General features: G+C 44.1%; 1 protein-coding gene and 1 long non-coding RNA gene across 4 annotated transcripts; one reads left to right on the top strand and one right to left on the bottom strand.

The window, feature by feature from the left end:
• Positions 1-425: 425 nt before the first annotated feature.
• Positions 426-26,449, bottom strand: nipbla (NIPBL cohesin loading factor a). 3 transcript variants are annotated; one of them, XM_042101069.1, is made up of 46 exons: positions 26,308-26,449; positions 26,046-26,211; positions 25,687-25,817; positions 25,038-25,146; positions 24,720-24,865; positions 24,342-24,397; positions 20,659-20,749; positions 20,187-20,432; positions 17,690-18,103; positions 17,024-17,155; positions 16,649-16,801; positions 16,341-16,412; positions 16,162-16,251; positions 15,885-15,985; positions 15,692-15,778; positions 15,101-15,332; positions 14,624-14,775; positions 14,351-14,431; positions 14,038-14,138; positions 13,682-13,805; positions 13,014-13,096; positions 12,778-12,910; positions 12,438-12,581; positions 12,017-12,103; positions 11,516-11,742; positions 10,778-10,880; positions 10,541-10,639; positions 10,220-10,366; positions 9,707-9,841; positions 9,322-9,420; positions 9,123-9,176; positions 8,889-8,997; positions 8,503-8,633; positions 8,185-8,325; positions 7,984-8,077; positions 7,642-7,796; positions 7,446-7,536; positions 6,587-6,760; positions 5,784-5,974; positions 5,541-5,648; positions 5,092-5,292; positions 3,688-3,834; positions 3,088-3,452; positions 2,596-2,770; positions 2,233-2,430; positions 426-1,983 (listed from the first exon to the last, which is right to left on the bottom strand). In XM_042101069.1, exons 1-46 carry the CDS (start codon positions 26,369-26,371, stop codon positions 1,624-1,626), a joined length of 6,699 nt encoding a protein of 2,232 aa, XP_041957003.1. In that variant the 5' UTR covers positions 26,372-26,449; the 3' UTR covers positions 426-1,623. The 3 variants fall into 3 exon arrangements, with proteins under 3 accessions (XP_041957003.1, XP_041957005.1, XP_041957004.1); XM_042101071.1 differs by lacking the exons at positions 24,342-24,397; positions 24,720-24,865; positions 25,038-25,146; ... (1 more) ...; positions 26,046-26,211; positions 26,308-26,449 and adding an exon at positions 21,471-21,569; XM_042101070.1 differs by lacking the exons at positions 24,342-24,397; positions 24,720-24,865; positions 25,038-25,146; ... (1 more) ...; positions 26,046-26,211; positions 26,308-26,449 and adding an exon at positions 21,403-21,548.
• On the top strand, positions 20,756-26,314 carry LOC121715390. The gene is made up of 3 exons (XR_006033595.1): positions 20,756-20,968; positions 24,749-24,884; positions 26,013-26,314. It is a non-coding gene; the product is annotated as an uncharacterized LOC121715390 (long non-coding RNA).
• Positions 26,450-27,444: the final 995 nt, after the last annotated feature.

Below are 27,444 nucleotides of genomic sequence, written 5' to 3'. Positions count from 1 at the left end.
AATGGAGAATATTGACTCCAGATATGACTCGATGTAGCTATCAACCAACTGGCAAGAGCCTGACTACAGGTTTATAACCACTACCAGACGCACTCATTCACACATGGCTCAGACCAGACCAGCTGCCACCTGGTGGCTGAACAACTCCCAAGCAACTCAAATTGAACTTGAATTAAACAAGACACTTCAAAATAACATTAAGACAGATTACAGTCATATTGTGATGAAGTATGGACTAACAAGTAGTACAAGTAGTACATTTATATCATTATGATCCTAATTGTTTCACTGCAGGACAGCTGCCAGACTGCTAAGAGACAGCATAAACTAGTCAATACTGTTAAAACAAATAGAATAGAAAGGCCTCACATGAAAACATTTACACAGCACTGCATAGGAAAAGAAAGAAGCAAGATAGGCGTCTGTTAAGTTACAATATTATTTTAATAGCTCTTTGCCAAAATCCATACAAGAGTTCAACTACGTGGCTAAAAAGAATTATACTTTCATATAAAACCATTCCGATCATATTATCATAAGCTTAAATAAATGTCCTTGTTTTAAATATCAAACTAGCTGCAAAGAGAACACTGTCAACCTTCTACACTTCTGCTCACACGTTAAGACCTAGGGTATGTGAGGTAGGAGGTTTTTCGGTTTTGATTTCCAACAGTTGGCAAATTAGTGTCGTACAAAAGCCGACGGCCTGTGCACTCCAGTAACGCAAAAGGGAGACAGATATGATGGGGATCAGAGAGAAAAAGCACACAGTATTATTTTTTATTCTGTTTTTCTTTCTTTAAATTGAAACAGTGTGCTGAATATATCCACTCCACCCATAGCTTACAGGGGCTATATTGCCCCCCTGGGAAGCCAAAGCAAAAAATAAACAATAATAACAAAAATGCAAGTAAAAAATGAATTGCAGTATGTGTACTGCCACAAGTGCTTGAATTTTTTTTTTGTCTTTGTTTCTTTTTGATAACCAGAGAGACTAAATACAACAAAAGGTACATTTACAAAAGGAACCCTTCGAGTAGCTCAGAGGTACTGCATGCGTAGGGTTTCGTCAATAAATTACATCAAAAAAGTATATCTCTGTTATAGTACAGCATAGACATACACAAAAAATGGAACAAAATGGAACAGAAATGGAAGAGCTAACTAATATAAAAGTCGTTCGGTGCTCTATTACTCCAAAAGAACTTTGTGTCTCATTTTCAATAAGAATGTTAAGAAACTAATTTATTCCCCCAATATTCACTGCATCTTTTTACACATGTCATTACCTTTCAGATATATAAAGAATTTTTTGTGTTGATGTGAAAACTTTTGTACACTCAAAGTAGAAATCAGACAGCTGCACAACAGCGAAGGAGCACCCAACAATGTTTTTCAAACATTATTTTCCTTAACCGCATCCTGGGATCACTTTTTTTTTTCTTTTTCTTTCTTTTCTTTTAAATATATATTTAATATATGAACAAAAAAAAAATATGCACAATATAAAGCAAGGATGCACCGTAACGCCGCTGGAGTAGTGTGTTGGGATTGTGGCCTCTGAGATTTGGCAGTTTTGTGGGGAGATCAGGCCTGGGTTGGGATTGAGGGGTTGGGGGTTCACTAGCTGGAGGTGGCCTTGGACGCATAGAGCGCCCGCAGCGTCTGCGCTACTTTGTGGGTCAACTTGTTGCTGGCGGTCAGGGGGAGTTTCTTGTAGATGATATCCGACTCCTTGATGGTATCCAGCCAAGGCACTTGTTTGCGTCCCTCTCGCCTCTTGGCCTCCGTCCAGGGGCTGTTGTAGGAGCCAGACAGCCAGCGGATGCTGTAGCCGTCAGCGGTCCTCTGTATCACGCGGGCAATCTGAGGCCGGTCCTTGTACTGCGGACGCAGGAAGGCCACCAAGTCGGATGGCTCCACGCTTTCAGACATGTTCCCCACTGCTTCACCGCTATCCCCCCCACGTTTTGCCTTCCTGGCCTGGAGACAGCAAAATGGTAGACAAAGATATTGGAAATACAAGGAAAGGTGAAGAGGAGAGCGGAGGGATTAAATTAGATAAGACAACTGAGACCAAACCATTCAAGATCTAGATGTCATACAGATCAGTATCATTTTACTAAAAAGTAAAGAAATATTTCTGAAGCCTTGATAGCAACTGCATATGTGTAAACTATTCTAGTAATGAGCACATAATACTGTATACTGTGTCCCTGAGTGGTGTCTTACCCCAGGGGTCCTGTCTTCGGTGTCGCTGTCATCCTCCTCCGTGTCCGCTGCGTGATTCCGGGGGCTGTGAGCCGGGCCAGCACTGGGGCCAGACCCCCCCAGCAGGGCGTTGATGGCTTTGTTCCGGGCGTTAGCACCTGTCTCTCCTTCTCCCTCTTCATCTTCATCTGGGTCCAGGTGGTCCATCAGCAACTTAAACTGGAGACGGGAGGAAACCGGAGACAGTGAGACAATAGCAGACATGATTATGCAGAAAACGTTTGGTGACCCAGCAGAGGCCTACAGAAATTATAGCACAACTTTAGAACTGAAGTAAAATGACGCTAATTTGGAGATCGTCAGTATGTGCGATGGGCAACTCACGTCGAGGAACTGCTGGACGATCCTCTTCTTGAGCTCGAAAGTGAGCTCAGCGTTGGCTACATTGTTGGACAGGAACTCGAGGGTCTGGCGAGGGTTGAAGTGAATATTTGCCTTCCGATTGACAGCCTTGTCGTATACCTTCGCTGACTCTGTGGGGGAGTACTTGAGGATTTTGCTGTGAAACAAGCAGGCAAAAGAGTCATTAACAGCCTTTAAAAACTAGTTAAGTCTTTCACCCTCTTCTTGTAATAACTTGGCTTAATTGGTCGTTTTATTTCCACCTGCTCAATGGTTAATTCATTTTCCTTATCTGTGCTTTTATGAAACTATATGCCAATACTGCAGCACACCTGAGCTTCTAATATGCAACTTAATAAAGTTTAACCTGAACATCGCTGATTGGCTGATTACATGCTCAGGACCAGATTTGCAACTACATTATTCTACAAACAGGTTGGCTCTTGTGTGCAGTAGTTATGGTAGGCAGCTCACCCGTCTGAAAAGCCGTAGAGAGCTTTGAGGTGCTGCTTGAGGACCAGCAGCAGCAGGATGCCCTGCGAGGCGCGGGCGAACTCCATCAGGGGCATGGTGTCCTCCGGCAGCCGCTCCATCACCACGTCCACGTCCTCCAAGTCGGAGTCGGACTCCGACTCGGCGTCGGCTTTCTTGTCGACGGGCGGCGGCGGCGGCGGCTCCTCCTGCTGCTCCTCCTCTGGAGGCTTCTCCTTTGTGCCGTCGTTGTCCACATCGACGTCAGGGTTGTCCAGCTCCTCCTCGCTCACGTCCACGTCCCACGCGGTGCTATTGGCCTGTCGCTCCTTTTCTTTCTTCTCCGGCTGACCGGGCTTCCGCAACGACTGGGGGTATAGAAACAGCAGAAGTCAGCGGGAGACAATATTATACAGTTATCAAAGCAAGTGTGTTCAAATAAAGAACTTAGACATAAAAGGTCATAATGGGGACTGATAGCGACTGTGTAGTGTGTAAAAGAGCACATTTGGGGAGTCTGTTTCAGAAAGAGAGAGAGAGAGAGAGAGAGAGAGAGAGCTTATGCATGTGTATGACGGGTAGTGAACACGGATGAGTGAGCACCTCTTTGAAGGTCTGCAGCAGATTGCTGCCAGACACGGACAGCCTGATGTCGATGTGGTGCATGATGAAGAGCGGCTCCTCCTGGCTCTGGTAGGGGAAGTAGGCCAGGTTGTCGGCCACAAACAGCAGCATGTTCACCTCCACCTTCTGCAGGGCCGATAAAAGCACATTCACGTTAGCCGCACATGGACACACTGTACAACTCTTCCCTACCGTAATTTAAATGGAAACATTGTTGTAAACAACAGTAACAGCCTTATGTAGTTGTATTCATTTATTTATCAGGGGTGTGATTGGCAAAGGTACAAAAAAAGGAAAATATACGGAGTGACAACCCCCCCCCCCCCCCCCCCCCCCCCCCCCCACACACACACACACACACACACTGAACTTGAATCAAGCATTCTTCAGAACGCAGCTGATCAACCCGTCTACTTTCACTTTCAATGAAATCCACTAGTAAACAGAATACACTACTTGCGGCGTGATATTCGGAAAGATGTGAAGCACAAAGCCCGTTGTCATTGTCGGCGGCCTGTTATAGCCTACATAATGCATAATGGCCTGTGTAATACAGAATAGCCTACCTTTGACCGACAGGACCCCCCCCCCCCCCCCCCCAAAAACAAATCTCAGCGGATCTATACGAATTGCGTGGGTCTCATTTTCAAGTAAAAAAAAACGGAATTCCGTTTAAAAACGGAAGAATCACACCCCTGAAATTATGAGTGAATTCGGGCACAAGAATGTCCTACAGGATTAATAAAAATACTGTCTGTCTGCTTGTCTGTCTGTCTGTCTGAGCGTTGTCTCTGAACATGAGCCACACGTCTCCCTCCTGCCAGACAGTGGCGGGAAAAGTGAGTGAGTGTGCAGCATTGCGTTTGGCTCCAGCCCTACTCAAGCAGAGCACATTTGGCTGATTAAGCCGTCATGAGAGCAGAAGGAGCAGGTGCTTCGGACAGGGCCAAGAGCAGAGGTTGAGCGACCGCACAGACTGCAGCCGTGAGTTGGCCCGGCGAGAACTTCACTTCTCAGTCCACACTAAATACTCACGGCCGACGCAGCCCTCTTGCAATCATCTGTCATTTACCTGTCTTTCCTTTTTTAAACCCGAGTCAACTGGAAGAGTGCTGCACCAGCAATGCCAAAAGTAATGAGACACAAGTACTCCCAGGGAACTCCACTACTTTCATTTACCTGTCTTTCCTTTTCAAATCAAAGTCAACTGGAGGAGTGCTGGACTAGCAGTGCCAAGGGTAATGAGACACACTCCCAGGGAACTCAACTTTCTTCACTGAGGTGCATTTTGGAAATGCCCTTTTGTAACTGCAGTGGGAGGTCTGTCTCCATCGCCATGTCCCTCCCACACTCCCCTCTCCGGGGGCGAAGAGGCCAACTCACCGAGGTGTCATCGAACAGGTTGAGGAGCGAGATGAGGAAGGCGCGGCGGTGCTGCCTGTTGCTGCGCACCATGGAGTAGAGCTGCGCACACAGCGCGCTGATGGACTCCTCCTGACGGAAGCCCCGGATGATGCCCTTACGCTGGGCCATGATGGCCTCCTGCACCTGGTAGGACATCTTCATCCCGGCCGCAGCCTTCATCTGCAGGGGTGAAGAGAGAGACATACTGTTGATGTGCATGTTCATTATTGGATTCAATGTCCTATATCTGGGGACTGCTTTGGCAATACAAGTGCCTAAGGGGACGGAGTTAAGAATTGTTCATATATCCATCTGTCAATTGTTCACAACTAGCGGAGAAAGGTGCTGGTCCAGCCCATAGACAGAGTAAACACCTGCACGGGGTCAGTTGTGTCTTATGTTTCAGTGAACTGTGGACTGTGACTTACGTGAATGAATCCGCTGTATTTCTTGTCAATCTCCACTATCTGCTGGTCTGCCTTGTTCCTCATAGTTGGCTCTGTGTCTGTTCCCATTGCAATAAGGTACGGAACACACTACACACAGAGAGAATGAGAAGCATGAATAAGCATTTTCTTTGTACATAAACAGGTTATTTATATACAACAGAATAAATAAATAGTCAATGGAATTTTAGAACAATGCAAAGCAACTCCACAATAAATCCGTACCTGCACAGGGTGGATAAGGCCTTGGTTGAGAGTGAGGGCGATGACGCTGAGGGCGAAGTGACGCACGTTGGACTGTGTGTGGAAGAAGGCCTCCAGCACCTGCTTCAGATAGAGCTGCATGATGGAGCTGCTCATGCCCGACGTGATGTCGCCCATCTCCTTCAGGTCCTCCTGCTTGGACAGCTTGTTCCCTGAGCACAGGAGGGTCAGACCAAGACACAAAGGTCAGAGGTCAGCGCTCAGGGTCCTTTACGCATCTTTGGCCCTCGCTCTGACAGAGGTTATATGCTTTATGTTACATCATATCTTGGGGAAGGCTAAACCTTTTGTAGACCGTCATGGGCTGCCAATAAACTGGGAGATGATCAAGGTTCATGCAGAGTGACAACTTGGCTGCAGCACATGCAGCTTTACTGCCTGCTTTATCATACTGGGGGCAGCCGTGGCCTACTGGTTAGGGCTTCGGACTTGTAACCGGAGGGTTGCTGGTTCGAACCCCGACCAGTAGGAATGGCTAAAGTGCCCTTGAGCAAGGCACCTAACCCCTCACTGCTCCCCGAGTGCCACTGTAGCAGGCAGCTCACTGCACCGGGATTAGTGTGTGCTTCACCTCATTGTGTGTTCACTGTGTGTTTCACTAATTCACGGATTGGGATAAATGCAGAGACCAAATTTCCCTCACAGGATCAAAAGAGTACTATACTGGACTATGGCGCAACATGTCTAACGTAAGGAACGCATAAATCATATAGAATCCATCTGGCGACAGACGCCACTGGTGTGCGGGTGCGTAAGAGACTCACACTCCCTGTCAGCCTCCAGCATGCGCATGTCTTCCTCCTGCAGATACATCTGCAGGTTCTTCAGCACCTGGATCTTCAGGTTCACCGGGCTCTTCACGTCAGACAATAGCCCGTTGTAGAGGCGCTTCACCTCGGGAATGAACATCTGGCTGGGGTGCATGATGAGCAGGTTGCCTGTCAGACGAGGACAGCACAGGTGAGACGATGGAGGGAACAGATCAGGTGAAGTTATACAGAGATGAGTGATGCACTAATATAGTGGTGGCGGGCCCTTCCTATTGTTTTGCTTACACCATATCTCTGCTTACGAACCCCACGGGAGTATAAATGCTGTATTGATGTATGTCTAAGGGAAAGTAGAGGTATTTCCTGCGCATAAAACCACTGCCTATTCGCAGTGTGTAAATTACATTATCCATTTCTTTACTCAGTTGCATTGCAGTTGCAGTTTAGGTATTAAAAGCCCTTTGTGGTGAAACTAGTGTTCAGAACACAATATCTGATCAATATAACACTTACTTCTTTGTGTCAAGGAGCCTATGATTTTGGTGCGGTTTGTTTATGTTTTTGTTTATATGTATGCAGGATTACACAGAAACGTTGGCCTGGTTTTCATGAAATGTGATGGAAAGGTGAAGCATGGACTATAGAAGAGCCCGTTTAGTTTTGGAGCAGCTCCGACAGGGTGGCTCTACCAATTCAGCGTTACGAATTTGGCCTTGGCAGAGGTCTGCGCTCTCCAAGTGCTCTTCTAGTTTAAATACACAGCATTAAGTGTCTTAAGTGTCTTTTGCAGTGTGATTTTGCATTTTGCCTCAAGGAATGGAAAAAAGATGTTATGTACTTTTTTTATTCTTACCTAAACCAATGATGGCTTTCACTTGCACTTCCTCATCCTCATTGTTTATGAAGTACAGAAGGAGTTCCAGAACCTTCTCTTTGATAACAATCTAGAAAATATGTTTTTTAAAAATAATGAATTTTATGATAAATATTGAAACAAAGAATCAACCATCAACACCGAAGGCAGGATGCGTCACCCAATAAGAACTCACTTGGCTGCTGCCCTTGAAGCGCTCCAGGTCAAAGTCGAAGTGGCGACACAGAGCGCCCACAGTGAAGAGGGAGCGCATCAGGATCGGACGCTTGGCGTCCGTTATGGAGTGGTTGGAGTCCTGCTGGTGATGGACCTTTAGCTTGGTCAGGACACCTGTGGAGCAGCACCACAAACCATCACCCAGCCATCACTGAGAACTCACTGAGCACATCCCTAAGCAGGAAATTCCTCACTGGACATTCATTGATATTCATTGAATGTCCAGAGGTTCTGCGATGTACGACTGACTGAAGGTACTTTATTATGCATCAAATGTAAACATCAGAGGTGTTGAGCTTACCGTAGTATCGATTAAAACAAGCCCAAACAAACTTGTAGTTGTGTGTCACTTTGTTGACCACTGCACCAAGGCAGCTCACACAGTGTTGGACCACCTGCGGAATAAAAGAACAAGCTTTCAGGAACCAAAGCAATGTAAGTCCTCGAAATTGTGAAGAAGTGCCTCCTTGTAGTTTTTTCTGAGGTCTAAAAGGTGACGCACCAGCATGCCATATTTGATGATGAGCTTCATCAGGTCCTCCTCAATTGTGGTCAGGAAGCTCTCACTTGGATGCTCCATCAGAGGCACCACCAGCTCCAAGATCTTCGCCACGTTGCAGATCACCATGAAGTCATTCGTGGACTGCAATTCACCACCAACATTGTCAAACATTATTTTACAGAAATGAGAGGCCATCAATGAGACCTTTGAGACCATCACTGAATGTAAAGTCAACGTACAAATAGGCATAATAAGGTGATTTATAAATATATCCAGTGTTGTTATGGTAATGGGTTGAATAGTGAAAAGCTATCTTACGTTACACTTGGTGGTCAGGTAGGGCTGCATAGTCATGGCATGTTTGACCATGAAGTCGGCCTTGACTTTACTGAACAGATAGAGGGTGGTGATGCAGGCGACAAGCCGAGTGGAGTTCACATTCTTATGCTCTGCAGGAGACAAAAAGAGGGTGCTCTGAGTTCATCCAACAGCAAAGTAGTGGTGTAAACATGCCAGTTCTAGCTGCCCTGGCTTGACTGACTGAACATTTGATGGTGATGAGCTTTTGCTTGGATTCTAAAACTGCAGTGTACTACATCTACATCTGCTTTCATTCAACTGTAGGAAGCACCACTGGAAACCATAGCATTGGTTGACACATGGCTAGTGTAGATTATTAACACGTCATGTTTTTCCTCTGTTACCTGAGAGGGACTCCTCATAGCGCAGGATGTGATCCACTAGACTGTCAACCAGCTGCACACAGGCCTTCCTGGTGGGCTTGTAGGAGGAATCCTCCTCAGACTTCAGCAGCTGAGACACAAGAAGGAATGGACACATATTACAGCACTTTTAAACATTTATTGTAGATAAAGCAGAGCCCATATAAATTTGTCTCCTCAACGGGAGTCCCATTATGTTATTTCTTGGACACTTACATTCTGCAGAAGCTGTTCAAACCAGTCGTAACCACTGTCTTGGCAAGCAGCAACCTATGAGGATTTCATTTTGAAAGGTTGCATTTATAAAACAAAAACAATATATCAGCAATATTGAATATTAAAGATCATTTTAATCTACAAAGACACACTAGAGGAACAATGCAAACACAAGTCCACTGAAACTATGTGCACCCACCACATCTGTGATGTTCAGAATCTTCCTGTTCATGGCCTCTTTGTCGTTGCCTGGAGTTGGGGTGAACCACAACTTCTGGAATGTCTCATTGACCAGTTTCTGTGAGTCAAAAACCAAACAAACAAAAAGTGGTCAAAAAAAAAACACAACAATTTACAAAAAATCTAAACTAAACGAACAAACGAACAAAAAAACTACCCATCACCCTCTAAATGCCTTAATAGCTTACAGCTTAATGGTGATCACCATGATAATCTAAGCATTTTTAAGACAAATGCAGATAACTCATTTTGCCTTTCCATGGAAAGAGAATAGATTAAATATATGGAAAACATATCGGAATGACCGCAAGTGTGGCTGCTGTTCAGCAGTAGGTTTGGGTCACCTTGATGCCCTCTTCGTCATTGACCCTGCGGATCATCTTCACACACATCTCGGTGATCTTGCTGAAGGTGGGCTGCTCCAGGCAGATGTCTCTGAGGATCTTAATCACCCTCTTCCTCACACTGATGCCCGTGTCCTGAGGAGAGAGCAGGGAGAAAACATGAGCAGCTGCCATCACCTCTCTTAAGAGCACTGCTGAGTCAGCCAAACTTACAAACGCACACTGGGGAATGCTCAACAAAGTAGCTGTGAGCAACATTATGGAAATAAAAGGGCTTATTAATGATTAATTAATGTTATAATAAGCCTGTCAAAAATCTCTTATCCCAAACGTGTTGCCCAATTGTCCAAAACCATTTGTGAAACACACTTAGGTTCCACAGGAAAAGCCATCTTTAGATTTTAAGAATTTAACACGCCACAGTAACCCTGCCCATCTAGAGCTAGAACTGTGAACAGACGGAGCTTTGCAGGCTCTTCACATCCAGCAGGCTGCTGGGGAATGAGCACGTACCAGTATCCTCTTGATGAGCATGTCGTAGTACTGCTCTGTGAGCTGGGGGCGGCTCAGCACGAAGCGGCCCAGCAGCTCCACTGCAGCCTCCCGCACGCTGGTGGACGAGTCCATCAGACGCCCGTGAACCCCGTTCTGCATGTCCTTCTGCAAGGAGAGAGAGCATACGGCAGCTTCAGACTACTGAAAGACACCCTGCAATCTTCCCTATACATTCTAAATAAATACAAAATATAGTTACAAAATACATAATACTTATATATTACTATAAAAATACAGTAATACAGGTTGTTTAATTAGAGGTAAAGAGAGCTTGCTCACCCGTGCCAGTATGCTGGGGTCCACGGCCACCACCTCGGACAGACATTTCATGGCTTTAGTCCTGACGGCTATGGCACTCTCGCCCAGGACCCTCAGGATCTGTAAAAGCAACAGCAAACAGACATGTTGCTCCCATCAGGGAAAGGACTGACCAGACGACCTGCACTACAGCCTCTAAGGAAAGGTTTGGAGGGATGCAAATAAATGACAGCATTGTCCAGTGTGACAAATTCTCACCTGGGTCAGGTAGATGTCAAAGCTTTGTGCGAATGGCCTCATAGAGGCTAGGTAGCGCACAATCAAGCCCGCATCATCATAGTCCACAGTGTCTGAGTTCATTCTAGTGAAGAGAAGGTGACAAAATCATGTACTGAATCATGTTTCTATTCACACGTAAGCAGTGATATAAAGGTGATGATAGAGAGAGCATTTTTTAACAATGCATTTTAACGATGTTTGTGCACTTTCCTACTTTAACTGTTAACCCATGTGTGCATAAAGTATAAAAATAGTATGTTACAAAAAATGCCCAGAGTTTTTTTTTCTGTAGGCAGCAAGGATGCAGGAACATGAAATGTGGTTTGATACCGCTTAGGACAAGTGGTCATACATACCCTAATTTCCTGCCTATTAATCAAGGTTTATACCATGATTTTGCCAAATTTCTTCAGCTATGAGGTTAATACACAGGAGCAGGCTATACATGGGAATGCTTTTATTTTCTTCATTCTTCTTTATGATTAAAGCATGATCTGATTCTGATGCACTGGGCTATTGAGCACTAGGGTTAATACATGGTCCTGTTTAATTAAGTTTTTTAATCTGCGTAAAAACGCTGTCCTGCGGTTTATACACAATGCACGAGAAAATATTGTATATTAAAAAGGTTCTCCTGTGTGGGTTAGGGATGCTATTAACAACCCACCAAATTGCAACCACATTTAACAGATGTCTTTAAAAGGATGTTGTAAGTACCTGAGTGTATTAAACTGGGCAGGAGTGGTCTTGATTATGTTGCGCAGGAACTTCTTGCGGGCCTCGGCCCGCTGCATGATCTCCCCAGTGCTCTTGAGCTCCTTGGCGTGACGCCGACCCTCCGTGGCGTCCTCGTCCTTCTCCTTCTCCTGGCCCTTCTTCATCGCCTTCTCCGCCTCCGTGGTGGAGTCCCTGAACCATTGCGCTATGTAGAACTTACGCGCAAACTGAACAACAAAGTGGTGAAATGAGGAGATGAACGGACATATCCAGTGTTGAATGAGCACTGACATCAGTAGAGATGTATGTGAATATGCTGGCTTACGGGAGCAAGGAAATAAATAAATGTCTTCAACTGTTTTTTTGAGACAGTATTGTATTGGGAATTTAAACCACAGTGACACATCGGGCCATGGTTACCCAGATTTACCAACGTTTTCCCAAAGAGAGGAGTGCAAACTACTAGAACAAGGGGGCAAAAGAAACATCAAGATAACTCACAATCAGTGCAGGTGCAGTCTCTGCATTCTCTTCCAGATGATCGAGCAGAGCCTTCTGGAGCTGCTGGATCTCATCATTACCTGAGGTCTGGAGAGAGAGGACGCAAAAGGCAAAGATCAAGAGTCAGAGCTCAGGGCATGGAGGGAGCAGACGAGGTGATTCATTAGAGTGGAAATGAAGTGGAAATGAATTCAAAGTGATTAAATTCAGCAACACATGTAATTACCGGTGACACATTTAATGAGGTAACACCAATTACCAGTTTCCCTTGCGTAGCCACCCCCATTCCCAGGCTAAAACTAAATTTTACCAGTTCATGCAGGATCACATTCTGTGCTGCCTTTTATTGCCCTGCATTGAATTAACTCTTGAGTGGTAAAGTCTGTATGTATGTGTGGGGGGAGGTTGCTCTGGCCTGTACCTCTTTGAGGATGCGGTCTATGGTGCGTTGGTCCATGTTGCTGGTGATTGCGTCTTTGCGGAGCCTGGCCGCCACGGTGCCCAGGTAGTCCAGCGAGGCCACCCTGAGAGCCATCTCTGTCTGCTTATTACTGAACTGGTGGACCTGAAACAAGAACAGAGAGAGTTAGGGCTACAACAGGTAGTTGTGATTAAAATGATAGAAAGATGTAATATGTAAGAAGAGTAAATAGGTAAGAAGACAAGAGGAATAAGAGCTCCAATGAGGGTGTGTGTGTCTGTGTGTGTGTCTGTGTGTGTGTCTGTGTTGTGATGATGGATACTATTAGTGAGGAACTGACCAGTAGTCTCCCCAGCAGACTGAGTAGCAGCTCGGCTGCTGGCCACTCGGGCTTGTTGACGGTGGACAGCAGATCCTGCACAAAGTTCTCAAACAGTGGCCGGTAGTCCTCCTCCCCCTGCTTGCTCCCACACCTAGAGGATTGAGGAGACATCACAGACAGTGGGATTAACCTCCACCATGTCCCCTTCATACACACCATGCCAAACTCAGAGACAACAGAGAAAGTGAACTCACTTCTTGAGGAACACAGAGAGAAAGTTCTGGGCTGTCCTCCTGGCTGTCTCATAGGAGGTGTTGATGAGAACATCCTCATCCATCTGTGGACACAAGAATAAACTTTACACCATTGAAAAAAAACGGATCTATTTCTACCTACCTACCAGCTCAATTCATTTTGCATGGTTATAACAATGAATCAAGGCCATATGCAGTGGTTCTCAAACTTTTTCTGTCATTCCCCTATTTGAAGGTGGGGAATTTTCAAGCCCCACCGGACCCCATCAACCCGGCAAAATGGTAACGTTAAAATACTTTTTTATCTTAGTTCCACATCAGCCTACATATCCTGTCTCAGTCCACTGGATCAGATATTAGTCAAATTCATATGTCAGTCTGTTAATGACTCTTATGTTTGTGTGTGCCTATTTTGTTTTGAATCTATGATCTTCCTTGTCAAAAAAGAAAAGGCATTATTAAAGATAGGAACAGGAGAAAGTTTGTTCTTTTGTGCCTAACGCCCCACCTGTCATGTCTATTCCCCACTATTGGGGCCTTCCCCATACTGAGAAGCACTGGCCATATGTCAGGTTATAAGTGATTATTTGCCAGCTATGCTACTACTGCTACCTGACTGGTGTGTTCTTGGAGGGGCTGATGGACCAGTGACTGTGGGGATTTCTTACCTTACTCTCCTCAATGGAGTCCTGGTCAGAGGGCAGATGGACCACGCAGTGGATGAGCTGCAGCACCAGGGCCGTCACCATCTGGATGTGCACGGACTCACCGTCCGCGTCGCTGCTGTTCAGCCTGTCAGCACACAGCCCGTCAACACAGCTCTGCGTTAGTGTCTCACGGCCTAACCATCTGCTTAACACCTACTGGGTACAACACTGCGGTAGGGGGGAGGATGTGAAGCATAGCATGTCAGCCAGTGTGTGTGTGTGTGTGTGTGTGTGTGTGTGTGTGTGTGTGTGGTGTGTGTGTGTGTTGGGGTGTTTTTCGTTGGGGTTGGGGGTGTCGAGGGTGTGGTGGTTGTCACCTGAAGTTCCTGAGGCTGCGCTTGCTGGTGGGCAGTCTGGCCAGAGAGGTGAAGATCTCCTCCAGGATCAGCTGTCTGTGCTTCTCGTAGCGGGAGAACACCTGATTGGGCACCAGAACAAAGTCAGTGAGCGAGGATGATGACAGCATGATGATACAGCAGCAGAGCCGCCCAAGCGTGTGGTTACTGCTTTCAGCGCGCCTCTGCAATCGGACATCGGGCCTTCTGGGTCCGTGTGAAAGTGTTAACTGGGACAGCAGCATAATGGTTGTTTTTCCTGAGCTTACTGAGGCTGTGAGAGGAGGAAACTCACCACGGTCACCAGCTTGATGGCACACAGCTGCAGCTCACTGATATTTTCCACAAAGAAGGGCGTGATGCCCATGGAGGACACCTGTCAGGAAGTAAGAGAGCGAGACCATTAAACAGACAGATCGCTAGTGGCAAGGGAAGGACAGAGTGAGAAGGATGGAGAGAGACAGAGACACCAAGGCAGAGGGAGACACACAAACAGAGAGAGAGAGAGAAAAAAAAAGGGAAAGAGCTAGAGACGGAGAAAGAGAAGTGTGAATTCAGAGGCACATACCTGCAGGATTGTGGTGTCTGTCAACAGTTGGATATCAACCAACTCAGAGATGCTGCTCACAACGTCGCACACTTTGTTGTAGAGCATGATGATGACTCTCTGCTTGCTCGTCGAGCACCTCGCCCGCTTGGCTCTGGAAGTCAACAGACCTCCTGCAACAAACAGCACAAAGCTTCAGTTTGTAGATGTTTGGGATTAATAATGTGTGTGTGTGTGTGTGTGTGTGTGTGTGTGTGTGTGTGTGTGTGTGTGTGTGTGTGTGTGTCTGTGTGTCTGTGTGAGCATCCATGTATCTATCTTTACTGTAGTAACTCCAGTAGTTCCAAGAGCTGAGAAATGCCACCAGAGGATTTTCCATATTACACCTAAGCTGTAAATACCAATGACATACCTACACCCCTACCCTACCCCGTGTCTACAAGACCGGCATCAGATCACAAGACTGTCCACTCTAAAGGTGTCCCGGAGTCTCCTCACCTCCCTGAGGGTCCACCCGGTACACAGGGTCGTACTGGGGGTAGAGCGTGTTCTGCAGGTGGAACTTGGTGTACTGCAGGGTCCTCTCAATCACGTCCTCGATGTAGACGGCCTTGGGCATGTGCGGCGACGTCATGATGTTGAGCGCCGTCAGGCACGCGTCCGCTGATTTGGTGACGCGCTCCATGATAAGGTCCCGCCACAGGCGCTCCTCATCCTCCGTGTCGTTCTCCTGGGTGAGGACAGACACGGGCGCTCAGAAGATGCAATGTGACTAAATGACAGATCAGGGGTTCCAAGGCTCCTCTGAAAGTTCCAGGCTCCCCAGTCACTTTTCCTGACATTGTAAAACATCCCCCCTTTCTAGAACTACTGAACCATGAAACATGAACATCTAAGAGGGAAATTCTCCATTTCTAACATGTAACTGAAACCTCCATCAATTCCCTCACTGTGTCCTTTCTCTCTCATCGGCTCTCTCTGGGTTTCGCCCTTCAGATGATCTCAAGTGCCGCTGATGAACATTTCATATGTAGCAGAAATCTTCAATATTATCAACAGTGTGTTAAGAATAATCTCAGCAGAACTCACAGGGTTCATCAAGGTAGAGAGATTGCCCCCATCCTGAATGTTCTTCTCCAACATGCTCAACACCTTCACCAGTCTCTCAGATGGAATCTGGCAATGGCAATGACAGAAAAAGTCAAAAGGTAATACACAAACTCATTCATTACAATCAGTATGAATGAAATTATGTGTTGCTGAGCTCTTCAGGCATTGTTACCTTGCAGGTGATGCCCATGGCTTTGATCTTGGCTGACTCACTGGCTAGCTCACTCAGCTGCTGTTTGCCCAGAAGCAACTCCTGTGGAATTTCATCATCATCTGCCAAGCATGAAAAAAAGGGCGTGAGTTTAGGGTTCAGATCTCTGCTAGAATTCTGAATGGCTCAAACAATAGATGTGTTAAAAAAAAAAACTAAGGTATGTTGACCTTACTAATAAATAATTAAAAGATGTTAGGAAATGTATGGCTAGGCCAAGATAGGCCAAGCTATTCACCCTGTATAGAGAAGTCAACGTCCTCAAGGTTTTCTAGAATGCTGTCCAGACTGGCAATGAACCTCTTAAAGGTGGATGACTCCATCATTTCTGCAAAGACATCATGTCAATACAATCGTCCAATTCAAGTGCTTAATATAGATACAGAACCTTCAGTAAATTAAAAACAGGTTGGCTACCTTCTGGTGTGAGCTTGGGCTCATATGCCTTTCTTTTCTTCTGCTTCTCTTTCTTCTGGAGACTCCTTGCAACTGCAAAAACACAGAACACACCAGTTTAGACTCTAAATATGTCGTTCTAAAATCAACACAGGATTCTACTTCCATCAACAACTCTCAACATGGAGAGTTGGAGTAACAATAAGATCTCACAAGATCTCACAAGACATCTGATCTGATGGTACTGAAGATTGCATAAGTCATTTTAGATAGACACAGGAGAGGTGTTCAACTCCTTGTGCTGTAGGCAGGGCATTCCCCATACTCACCATCACTCAGGCTGGGAGGAGGCGGTGAGTCCCGGTCGGAGGAGTCAGGGCTGCGGTCTCCATAGCGACTGCGTGAGCTTATGCCTCTCCTGGACTCGGGTTCCTCGTACTCCCAGGCTCTGTCATTGTCCTTCCTCTGGCGCTTCCTCACAGCTGGGAACAAAAATATAAACACAAACTGGTTAGGAGCTCACTCGACTCACAATGGTCAAAGAAATCCAACTGGGGAAAAGTCATTCTTTGTTTTTCATTTAAAAACACAACTGAGTTTTAGGCAGTCTGATGCCAAAAATCCATTTAGATGGCTTTGTGCCACACCGTCAGACAATCTACATTACGAAATATTATGTGTGTCACTGTAATACGTCTACTTACAGTCTCGCTCGGGTTCGCTGTCATCTCCAGAGCTGACCTCTGCATATCTGGGTCTGTCATTGGTTGCGCCTCGTCTGCGCTTGCCAAGCTTCACCCTGTCAGCAGCGCTGGAGTCCATCCCTGCCTGCATGTCTGAGAGGAGAGACACGCAAGGGTTCTAGCTGTGCCGTATTACAGTCACGTCTACACTGTTCAAAGTGAGCATCAGGTAAAGCCAAACGTTATGATTCTCAGCAGTAGTGTGTTATTACTGTATTTGTAAGAGCTTATCAGTGGCAAAATTTCAGTTAGAGCTTCAACAAGTTTACTGTCCCTTGTGGCACAGTATTGCCCGCCTGATAACTAATGAGCATATACTGCAGCTGTGCCAAGTTCTGACATAGCCAAGTTGAACGCAGCAAAAATGAAAACAGATATGCCCAAGGGACTAGCCATTTGGGAGCCTCCAAGTCAACAAATACATTTCTAGTTCAGCTAATAGCTTGTAAAACATAACACAGGTGCTAAATATCCATCATGGGTGTTGACTGTTGAGCGTTATATGGCTTCAGCAGAAGCAACTCTCACTTAATAACTACAATTTATTACAAGAATTTCCACACTACCCATCAACAACTAGGCCTATGAACAGCAAAACATTTACGGCCTGTGAATCCCTTCACATACCTCTGCTGGAGCGCTCTGAGTGGTGATGGTGCTTGTGTGAGCTTCTGGGGCTCTTGTGCTTCTCCTTAATCAGCTTCTGCACCTCCTCGTGGGACAGCTTCTGGAGCACCACCACGGGTGCAGAGCCCTTGACAATGTCCCTCTGCTGCGTTCCTTGGTCCTCTTTCCTGTCTCTCTCCCCTTCCGGAATGTTCCTCTGTGACCCCGACTGCCGGAGTCTACTCGAGCTGGAGACTCCCGGGCCCTGCTGGGACTGTTCCTGCAACCTCTGGGCATCCGAGTGGGAGTGCTGTCGAGTGGTGCCGTGATCAGCCGCGCCAGCCTCCTGAGGGGCCATCTGGGTGCCGAGTTGGTCCTCCACCGCTCCAGGGTCCTGAGGGTGAGGGTCCGGTCTCCGCTTTTTAAGCGGTTTGTCTGAAATGAAAGTCAAATCACATAAACTTCAAGAGCAAAGAGCACAAGATGTCCTCATACCCTGACACACAATGGATAATATAATGCCCACACTGCGTTCCAAATTATTCAGATATCAGATTTTCCTAAATAGTTGATGCAAATGACAGTCAGTATAATTTTTAAGTCATCAACCGTATAATTCCAATTTTATTGAACAAACCTCCCAATGATAACAGTATTTTTTTTTTCAAAAAGAAAAAACTCAAACTGCACTGTTCCAAATGATTATGCACAACAGTGTGTCAAGACATTGTATAGGTTGTAAAGAACTAAAAATGGTCATTTGTTTAATATTTGCAGCATTAGGTCATATATAATTAAATCAAAAGTTATTTCAATCAAAAACATCTTAACAGGCCAAGTTACATGTTAAGATAGGACCCCTTCATTGATATCACCTTCACAATTCTTGCATCCATTGAACTTGTGAGTTCTTGGAGAGTTCCTGTTTTAATGTCTTTGCAGGATGTCAAAATAGCCTCCCAGACCTGCTTGGATGTGAACTGCCCCCCACCCTCATAGATCTTATACTTGATGATGCTCCAAAGGTTCTCAATAGGGTTGAGGTCAGGGGAAGACGGGGGCCACACCATGAGTCTCTCCTTTTATGCCCATAGCAGCCAATGACCCAGAGGTATTCTTTGCAGCATGAGATGGTGCATTGTCATGCATAAAGATGATTTTGCTACGGAAGACATGGTTCTTCTTTTTGTACCACGGAAGAAAGTGGTCAGTCAGAAACTCTACATACTTTTCCGAGGTCATTTTCACACCGTCAGGGACCCTAAAGGGGCCTACCAGCTCTCTCCCCATGATTCCAGCCCAAAACATGACTCCGCCAGCTCCTTGCTGATGTCTCAGCCTTGTTGGGACATGGTGGCCATTCACCAACCATCCATTACTCCATCCATCTGGATCATCTAGGATTGCACGGCACTCATCCATAAACAAAACTGTTTGAAAATTAGTCTTCATGTATTCCTGAGCCCACTGCAACTGTTTCTGCTTGTGAGCATTGTTTAGGGGTGGCCGAATAGTAGGTTTATGCACACTTGCAAAATTCTTCAGGATCCTACACCTTGAGGTTCGTGGAACTCCAGAGGCACCAGCGGCGTCAAATACCTGTTTGCTACTTTGCAATGGCATTTTAGCAGCTACTCTGAATCCTATGAATTTGTCTGGCACAAACCTTCCTTATTATGCCTTTGTCTGCACAAACCCGCCTGTGCTCTGAATCAGCGACAAATTTCTACACAGTACGATGATCACGCATAGGTTTTCGGGAAATATCCAATGTTTTCATACCTAGTCCAAGGTAATGCACAATTTCACGCTTTTCAGCAGCAGAGAGATCCTTTTTCTTTCCCATATTCCTTAAAACCTGTGGCATGCTTAATAATGTGGAACATCCTTCTGAAGTAGTTTTCCTTTGATTGGGCTCACCTGGCAAACTAATTATCACAGGTGTCTGAGATTTATTTCAATGATCCAAAGAGCCCTGAGACACAATACCATCCATGAGTTTAGTTGAAAAACAAAAAAGTAATGTTTGTGACACTTAAATCCAATTTGCACAATAAATTGCACAATTTGCACAATTTGGAACACGGTGTATTTATTTGAACATCAGCACCTATTCACTTTCAAAGCTAACTTTAAAACATGTATTGTTACATAAATCAGTGGTTCTTAAACCTTTTGTCTGGCCACGCCCAATAAAATATTGCCCAAGTCACTGGTCATTGGTAAGCTTGCGCACCGCATCTTCAAGATCAAACACTCACTAGTCATTGCTAGAGATGCAGATAGAGATTTCAGTTAGCATAAAACAGAGCATCCAGTCCATTTCTTTCTTTTGGAGAAACAACACTGAATTGTAGGCCTACATTGTGGGCTACTGAATACCTCAATTTTAAAACCTGTTTGACTACTTTTTTTAAAATTAAGAAAACATCTTTAATTCAGACAAATGATGCAAAACTAAAATGATAAAAGAAGGATGCATAACCCATTCACCTGGGTATGCGGCAGTAACACCCACCTTTTTCCTGTACTGGCTCTCCTGGCATGAGTCCCTGGCCTGCCTTCCCTGCATTGAACGGCAGCTCATCTTCTGAGGCCATAAAGTCGTAGGTGGCAGCCTTATCAGCTTGCCTGCGTTCACCTTGGGTCACCTTGCCTCTCTTCTGCTTGTGGTCAGGGGAGTTGAGCAGGAGGTCTGGTAAGCCATCTTGAGGTGAGGAGTATTGCGGAGGTGACTGCATTATAAGCGGTGGGCGGGAGGCAGCTGAACCAGAAAAAAAAAACAAGAGTGGAGCAATGTGACTGCATCTGTGGTTCACAGTATATTGCCGATTACCGGTAATCTATTAATTTCATAAATGAATATGTACTGGTTAAATGGTACCCCTTGTCTGAGCAGATCATATTTTCGATAAATTATTACTTAGTTATTACAAATTTTTGCAAGCATTCTGAAGAGAAAAAGACTCTTCTGGCAGTTTTTTTCTCACCTTTGGGAATTCCATCTCTGTCTGGTGGTGAGCACACTGCCTGTGGTGACCTTAAAGGAAGTGAGGGGTTTCTTAAGGACTGGTCCCTCTCCTGGAAATATCCCATACAAACAGTAAACGCAGTGGTTTAGTATACCAATTCACAACACAAAGAGTTCAAAGACAGACATTTTGATCAACGTGATCTCAGATCACTCATCATGTGACCTCACCAGCAGGACGTATCCAGAGAGGATCTTGAGTTAATGTTACATGTAACGTTAACATGACGCGAACAATCACGGATACATAAAGACCCACTTTCTTCAAGGTAACGGCATTTGAATACCGAAAGTACCGTGCCATAGTCCTCAATATAACGTTAAAGTCTCTACCGTTAAGCACACGTTACAGGGAAAACTCTTTAACTTTAATGTTAACTGCTATACATCATCACCTCACAGCAGGCTTACGTTATCACAATGTTAGCATAACTTATTAACCTTAACTTTAATGCTAAAATAGTCTCTTAAACTTTTCCACATGAAGAATTATCTATAGGTTGATGCATAACATCAACAGATTTTAAGCTTACGTAAACATGAAAACTTGTTTCCTTACAGTGGATGGCTAGCAGCTATCTTGATAACCAATGACCTTAACGTTAGATTCTAGCTGTGCAAAAGTAACCGCTAAGGTTATGCTAACATACGTTATAACATATCATATTCTGGGAAACCGGGACAGCTGATTTTGACTGCCTACCTGTTGATGACCCTGTTAAATTACCTTAAACTTATCTTAAAGTGCTTTAAATACCGTTTCATAATTACCAACGTTATGGTTCGTAACTTCCTGAATTATGTTGGAATAACGTTAGCAGCTACACCTCACTGAGGACCAACATTTCTAACGGTTTACTTCAGACTCATGCGCAGACAATGAACTAATGACAGAACCTAAGAAAGAACACCTGGGGTGTAGAAGCTATTCCAGAAAGCGGGTTTACTGGGTAACGCCTGAGATTTCAGTTCCAAAATGGTCAGGCTATGTACCTAACCTGGTAGGGGGTAGGTTTTGTTCAGGTTATTTTCAGCTGTTTTGACACTTGTCACACAATGGCGTTTCCTTTTGAGGAAGGTCCGAATCACAAATCATCCGTGCGTGGATTTCCATACAACGTCACGAAAACATGCGTGCTCAACCAAGAGGCAGAAAGCAGCATAGAGCAATGCAAAAGAGCAAAATAATAAAATGAGTTTTTGTGCTGAAAACTGCACCAATTCGAAATCACAATGGTTAGAGAATGTTAAATATGTTCAATATTCCTACAAAATACAATGTTATAGTAATAATGCAAATGAACGGCAAACTTTGAAATATAGTCTGAAATGAGATGTTATTATCATTGAGACAACAGGGGTATACAAAAAAATCCGATTGTAGCTTACAGCAGCTGACTATTTAGGTTAAGTTTATAACGTTGTGGACGGCCACCAAGCGTCTTCTGACCCACGGCTGCGCGCGCATCTAGTTTTGTTGGTAAACGGGGAAACCCCTGTATTCACCGTGAGAGGGTAATAAGGCCACGACATATAATATCCTTTCTTTACCAAAAGGCGAGAGCGCGACCGTTTATCACAAAGATACTACTGACAGTGTATTTATGCGTTTTTCAGAGGAATCCTTAATATACTTGAAAAACATTCCTCATTCCTACATTGTGGATCAATTAGAATAGAATAGAATCAATCTTTAATGTAGCCTATACCATGGTGGACATTTGTCTTTGGCCCGTCCAGACATACAAGACAGATGGACATACAGACATCTCAGACACATTAAAGATATCATTAAAACAAGTAAGCTACGGTAAAAAAGGAACAAATATAGAAATTTCATAAATAAGTTTAAATAGGCATAGAAAGTCAGCCCAGTCAGGTATGTGTGTTGTCATTTGGTTTGGTTAAGAATGCTGATGACATTTGGGATAAAATATTTTTTAAATAGGCTACACTTTTTGCCTTTCTCCAAACTATGTGCATCGGCGATCACTCTTTGACTGGGAGTTTTTGTACAGTGTTGGAAACGCAGAGCATATCAGCAAAGCAACTGTCGGTGGTAGAGTTTACTTTCCACTAAAGCGGTTCCTGTAGCCTGGAAATCCAGACCCAAATCTAGAAAGATTTAGGGTCTGGCTATGAGTAATGAAAATGGCCCAATTCGAGGGGCGGCACCAAGCATGCATTTGAAAAAATCACTGCACGCAATTGGATAACACTACGACCAATGTTTACTGACTAATTCCGGACTTTGACGCAATTGGATAACATTACGAGCAATGTTTACTGCCGTCATCTGTTTAGCTCGCCTCTGGCCCACCTATATCATATACACCGATGTGATTGGTACAGCTCGGCTCCAAGGGCATGGGTAATGAGCATCAATATTGATTGCCAGAGTGACTCGCTGAGCAAATTCAAATTGTGTTCTCACGAGAACTCTGGATTTCCAAGGTATGGTTCCCGCGCAACTTCATTCATTTTCCTGGCCACAAACCTGTGAGGGTCATTAAAGTGTAGTTTCACCAACTGGCAGGTCAGCATCACCTATTTTAATTTTTCCAAATTTGCACCGAAAATATCTTTGCTTGGCTATTTCAGGCATTCCTAACATCGGCTCCATGGATGGGATGTAAGTGCCCATTAAAGCGTCATCCATAAACGAGGCAGATTATGTCAATAGGTTTCCACAGCATACATGTCCAAGTAGGTCTAATGGATACGCCACTTATTTTTGGATGCTCTCTTAATGGTGTTGGTGTTTAAAACACATTTTTATTTTAATAATTGCCAGATGATATGTGATGCGTCAAATCTTATCACAAACGTGGAGGCGAAATGGCCAGGGTCAGTACACAATGCCAGGAGGGTGCATTAGACCTATACCTTATTGGAATATTATCATATCCACTACAGGCTAATTAATGCGTAGGCTCTAACTTGTGCAATATGTGCAATTACAGGAGAACTTGACCCATTCAATTTCTGACAAGGTAGACTAGTTTAAGAAAAGCATAATTCAAAGCAGTCAATACATAATGTCCACTGAACTATTTAATATATTGTGCTTTTGACATTAATAGGCTATCGTAAACGTACGCATTTACACAGTCAGTTAGGCTATTCTCTGCCAAGCAAGGTGTCATTCTTGGCAGATGCTCAAGTATTGCTTTTTTGTTATTACAGCTCTCTCCTCCTCGTAAGCCTCGAGGAGAACTTGTTACTCCATCTCTGAAAAATAAGGTGCTCTTCATTTCGTCGTTTTCACTCATGGTTTCGACTCTCAATAGGTCGTGAATGTGCACAACTCTAGGTTAATTAACATAGGGTTGATTGAACTAATTGGTAACCGGTGTTTTGGAACTGACAGCTCGGGTTTAGTCGCCACGGGTTCAGACATCCCAGAGGTTAAGTTTTATCTTAGTGTTTGTTAAACCTCCTTCCTGGAATACCCCCCTGACCTGTCAACCTAACAAACATTTACGCCAATGGGATATTTAGTTTTTAAAAATCTCATCTCCATCCAGTGCACTGGTAATTAAATTGTTGGCAGAATTAAAATAATGAATAGATTAATTCCATGAAACATCAATTTAATTGTCTTGTCTGATTCGATAATACCCATGTGAACTGAATAAATACCTGATTTTCATGAATGTTCCTCATGCCACCAGGGATTGTAGGGCTCAGTACAGACACTGTAATAATACAAGCATGACAACACATGATTTAAACAAATACAAGGTGTTGGCCGACAAATTATCATATTTTGATGTGGCCAAAAAAACAGCTGCACAACAAAATTCAGTTCATACTACTCTGAGACATTATCATATCTTACTCGAATTAAAATGAATCCTACTTGTTTTCAACTAGCATTAATGGTTCATTAATGAAACGTACATTTAATACATACATTCAATCTGTGCAATCGAAAAAAAAGTCTGTTTGTAGAAGAAGAGAACATATTTTTTTCTGCTGATACGTATGAAACATGTTTATTCTGACATGAGCACTCACCTTGCTGCATCTGTTGCTGCTGATTGTAGCCAGATGGATGAGGGTACTGCATGTACGGGGCTGGGCTCTGAGGTGTGTAGGGGCTGGACACATGGCTGTTCTGGGGAAACCTGCTGCCCGGACCCGTCTGCTGGGGGACAAACCCACTACAAACGCAACCAGAAGGTAATGTAAGAAATATAGCCCAAGACAAACAACCATGCTAATGACTCAAAATTTAAAGAATGTAACAAAGCATTTAGCTTACAAAGAATCACAACATTGATAAGCCTACTTCTGTAGGGTGGAGACTGTGTCAAACTCTATTTTTAAACTCACCTTGTTGGGCTCTGTGCCATGGAAGCAGGCTGGTAATTTGATGTGGCTGGGCTGTTCTGCATGGCATTCTGGGTTACATTATATTGTGGCGTCATAGGCTGCCTTGTGCCTGTAAATATGAAAACACCAGAGCTACATTGGCACAATGCATTTACTATGTTCTATCTTTCTAAAGATGCTGTATTGCTTTGAAGTGGGCCTCTAACCACATGTTTGTATTTAAATACTTGTGGGTATAAGGAAATCTAATGATACATCACATTATTACTATATCGGACTTGGGATAATAGTTCACATTTAAGTTTGTTTATTAAAGTGTGGCGAGGGGGTGGGTCTAGGACACCACTGTTGAGCCTTCTGGAGTTGTCATGGGCCTAATTCAATGAAACACTGATGAAGGAAGGTGCCTGCTTAACCCTAGTGAAATACTCTGTAAGGCTGTTCTGTTGGTGGTGGGGTTTTTTTGCCCACAGAAGTTGCTTTCTTAGTGATTTTGTTTTTGACAGTAAATAGACTTGATTGTTGATTGGTTGCTGTGTGACATCGCCTATCCATAGAACAAGGATTTTACCATCTCTCCTGTGTATATCTGAAATATGCGAGTACATTTTGATTTTACAAAAAAAGTTACGCAAAATGTGTCACTTACCATCTGGAGTCCCATATTGAATTGGCATATTTTTTTCCCTGAAGATATTGGGGCTCCTGGACAGAACAATCTGTAGCAGGACTGGCATATCACCTTCCAAGTCATCTCTGCCCAGGTTGTTCTTCAGTTCTCTATTGGGTACACAGTTTGATTTATGTTTAAATGCAAAGTGGTGTGACAACTTTATTTGTGGACCATTCATGAAGTATTTGTTACTTTTAGTAACTACCTTATTAGGAAAGTGTTTATTACATTAGATACCTGTATATTGTTGCAAACAGTGGGAACAGGGATTAACTCATTTTAACATAAATATTTTCTCACAGCATGATACTCGGAGGAGAACTGGAGATACTTACATGTGTTCAGTGGACACCTGGCTGAGACTCTGAGACAGCTGAGCCACCAGATTCTCATCCTGGCAAGCCAGAAGACAGCTGACCTTCTCAGCAATGCTGCCATTGTACAGTAAGCTCTTAGTGGTGGTAGCAGGGTGTGGGGAGGGAAGGGGCAGTTGGTTCAACACTGCAAGAAACAAAAGGAGATATATGAAACAATCACTAATACACCTGCTATTACAATACCAGAACACCTCACTAGAATGTCTTAGCGCATACTTACAGTCTGTGAGACTAGTGATTCCTGCTACAGTGGTGATGGGGACATGGGGCGTATCCCCATTCATACTGGAGACAGGGTCAGGTAATTGTGTTGACGCACAGATTGCTCAGTGTTCACAGCTCTCTGGCCTCCTCTCACATGACAGTGGGTCTTCAGAAAGTTCATAAGTTGATGGAGGAATTAAGCAGACAAGCGTTGTTATTATTATTTTCATTAATTAAAACTTCGCAAACAACATGAATGATTAATACATCGTCTGTTGCTGTTGGTCAGCAACTCACCATAAATATGTGCGCTTGTAACTACTAAACTCATATGAGTTCAATGCATTTAGGGCAATATGTTATCATACTTTAAAAATGCACACACTTACGTTAAACATCATAGCTACATTCGCCATTAGGCTAACGTTACTAAAATTACGATTTCAGCGTTTATATTTCCGTGGTTGCAACAAGGATGTACGATGAAGTTTGTTAACGTTACTGATTGTAACCATAACGTTAGCTAACGTTAGTCAATTTGCTAAACAGATCAACATCATGTTCGATGAAAACATATAACGTTACGTTATAACAAAATGGTCTAACTGTGTCATTACTAAGAGATGCTGGGGCAACTAACTATAACGTCAGTATTTTGCAACAGAAGGGGTAGTTTGCTAACTGCCTTGCAACATCCAATACCTGTTAACGTTAGCTGGTTAGCTATAACATTAGCTAGTTCACTATCCTCACTCGCAACCTACAATCATCAGTTCTATGCTTGGTAGATCGATACGTTAGATCAGTTAGTTAACTTACAAATGTCTAAAGTAAGATGGATTCAATAACAGCTTCCTAGATTGTGTACGAATCGTAACTTGTTAGAAGAACATTGCTTAGCATAGATTAGCTTGCTAGCCACTGTAAAGGATGTTGTATAGCTCACGTTTAGCCACTGCTTTGAATCAACTTCTGCACAGAAAGCTAGTCAACGTTAAATGGCTAACGTTAAAGCATAAATACAACGCTAGGAATGTTGGCTTGTAATTACATATATCTGCAGCTGTAAGGCGTTGTCAATGGTAGTGTGTACAGTTTATGAACGTTCATATGAATGCACAAAAATCAAAACAAGATGTGCTCGGTTTATTCA

The sequence above is a fragment of the Alosa sapidissima genome, chromosome 8 (genome assembly GCF_018492685.1).
Source record: "Alosa sapidissima isolate fAloSap1 chromosome 8, fAloSap1.pri, whole genome shotgun sequence".
NCBI lineage: Eukaryota > Metazoa > Chordata > Actinopteri > Clupeiformes > Clupeidae > Alosa > Alosa sapidissima.
This window is presented reverse-complemented; position numbering and strand designations above follow the sequence as displayed.

Bases quoted from the DNA above. Each gene is read 5' to 3' on its own strand.
- nipbla (XM_042101069.1), bottom strand. From the start codon at position 26,371: ATGAATGGGGATACGCCCCATGTCCCCATCACCACTGTAGCAGGAATC. The intron at 10,640-10,777 runs GTGAGAATTTGT...TTGCTTTTACAG, and splicing joins TTGACATCTACCTGACCCAG to ATCCTGAGGGTCCTGGGCGA. The intron at 10,367-10,540 runs GTGAGCAAGCTC...CTCTCCTTGCAG, and splicing joins ACCCCAGCATACTGGCACGG to AAGGACATGCAGAACGGGGT.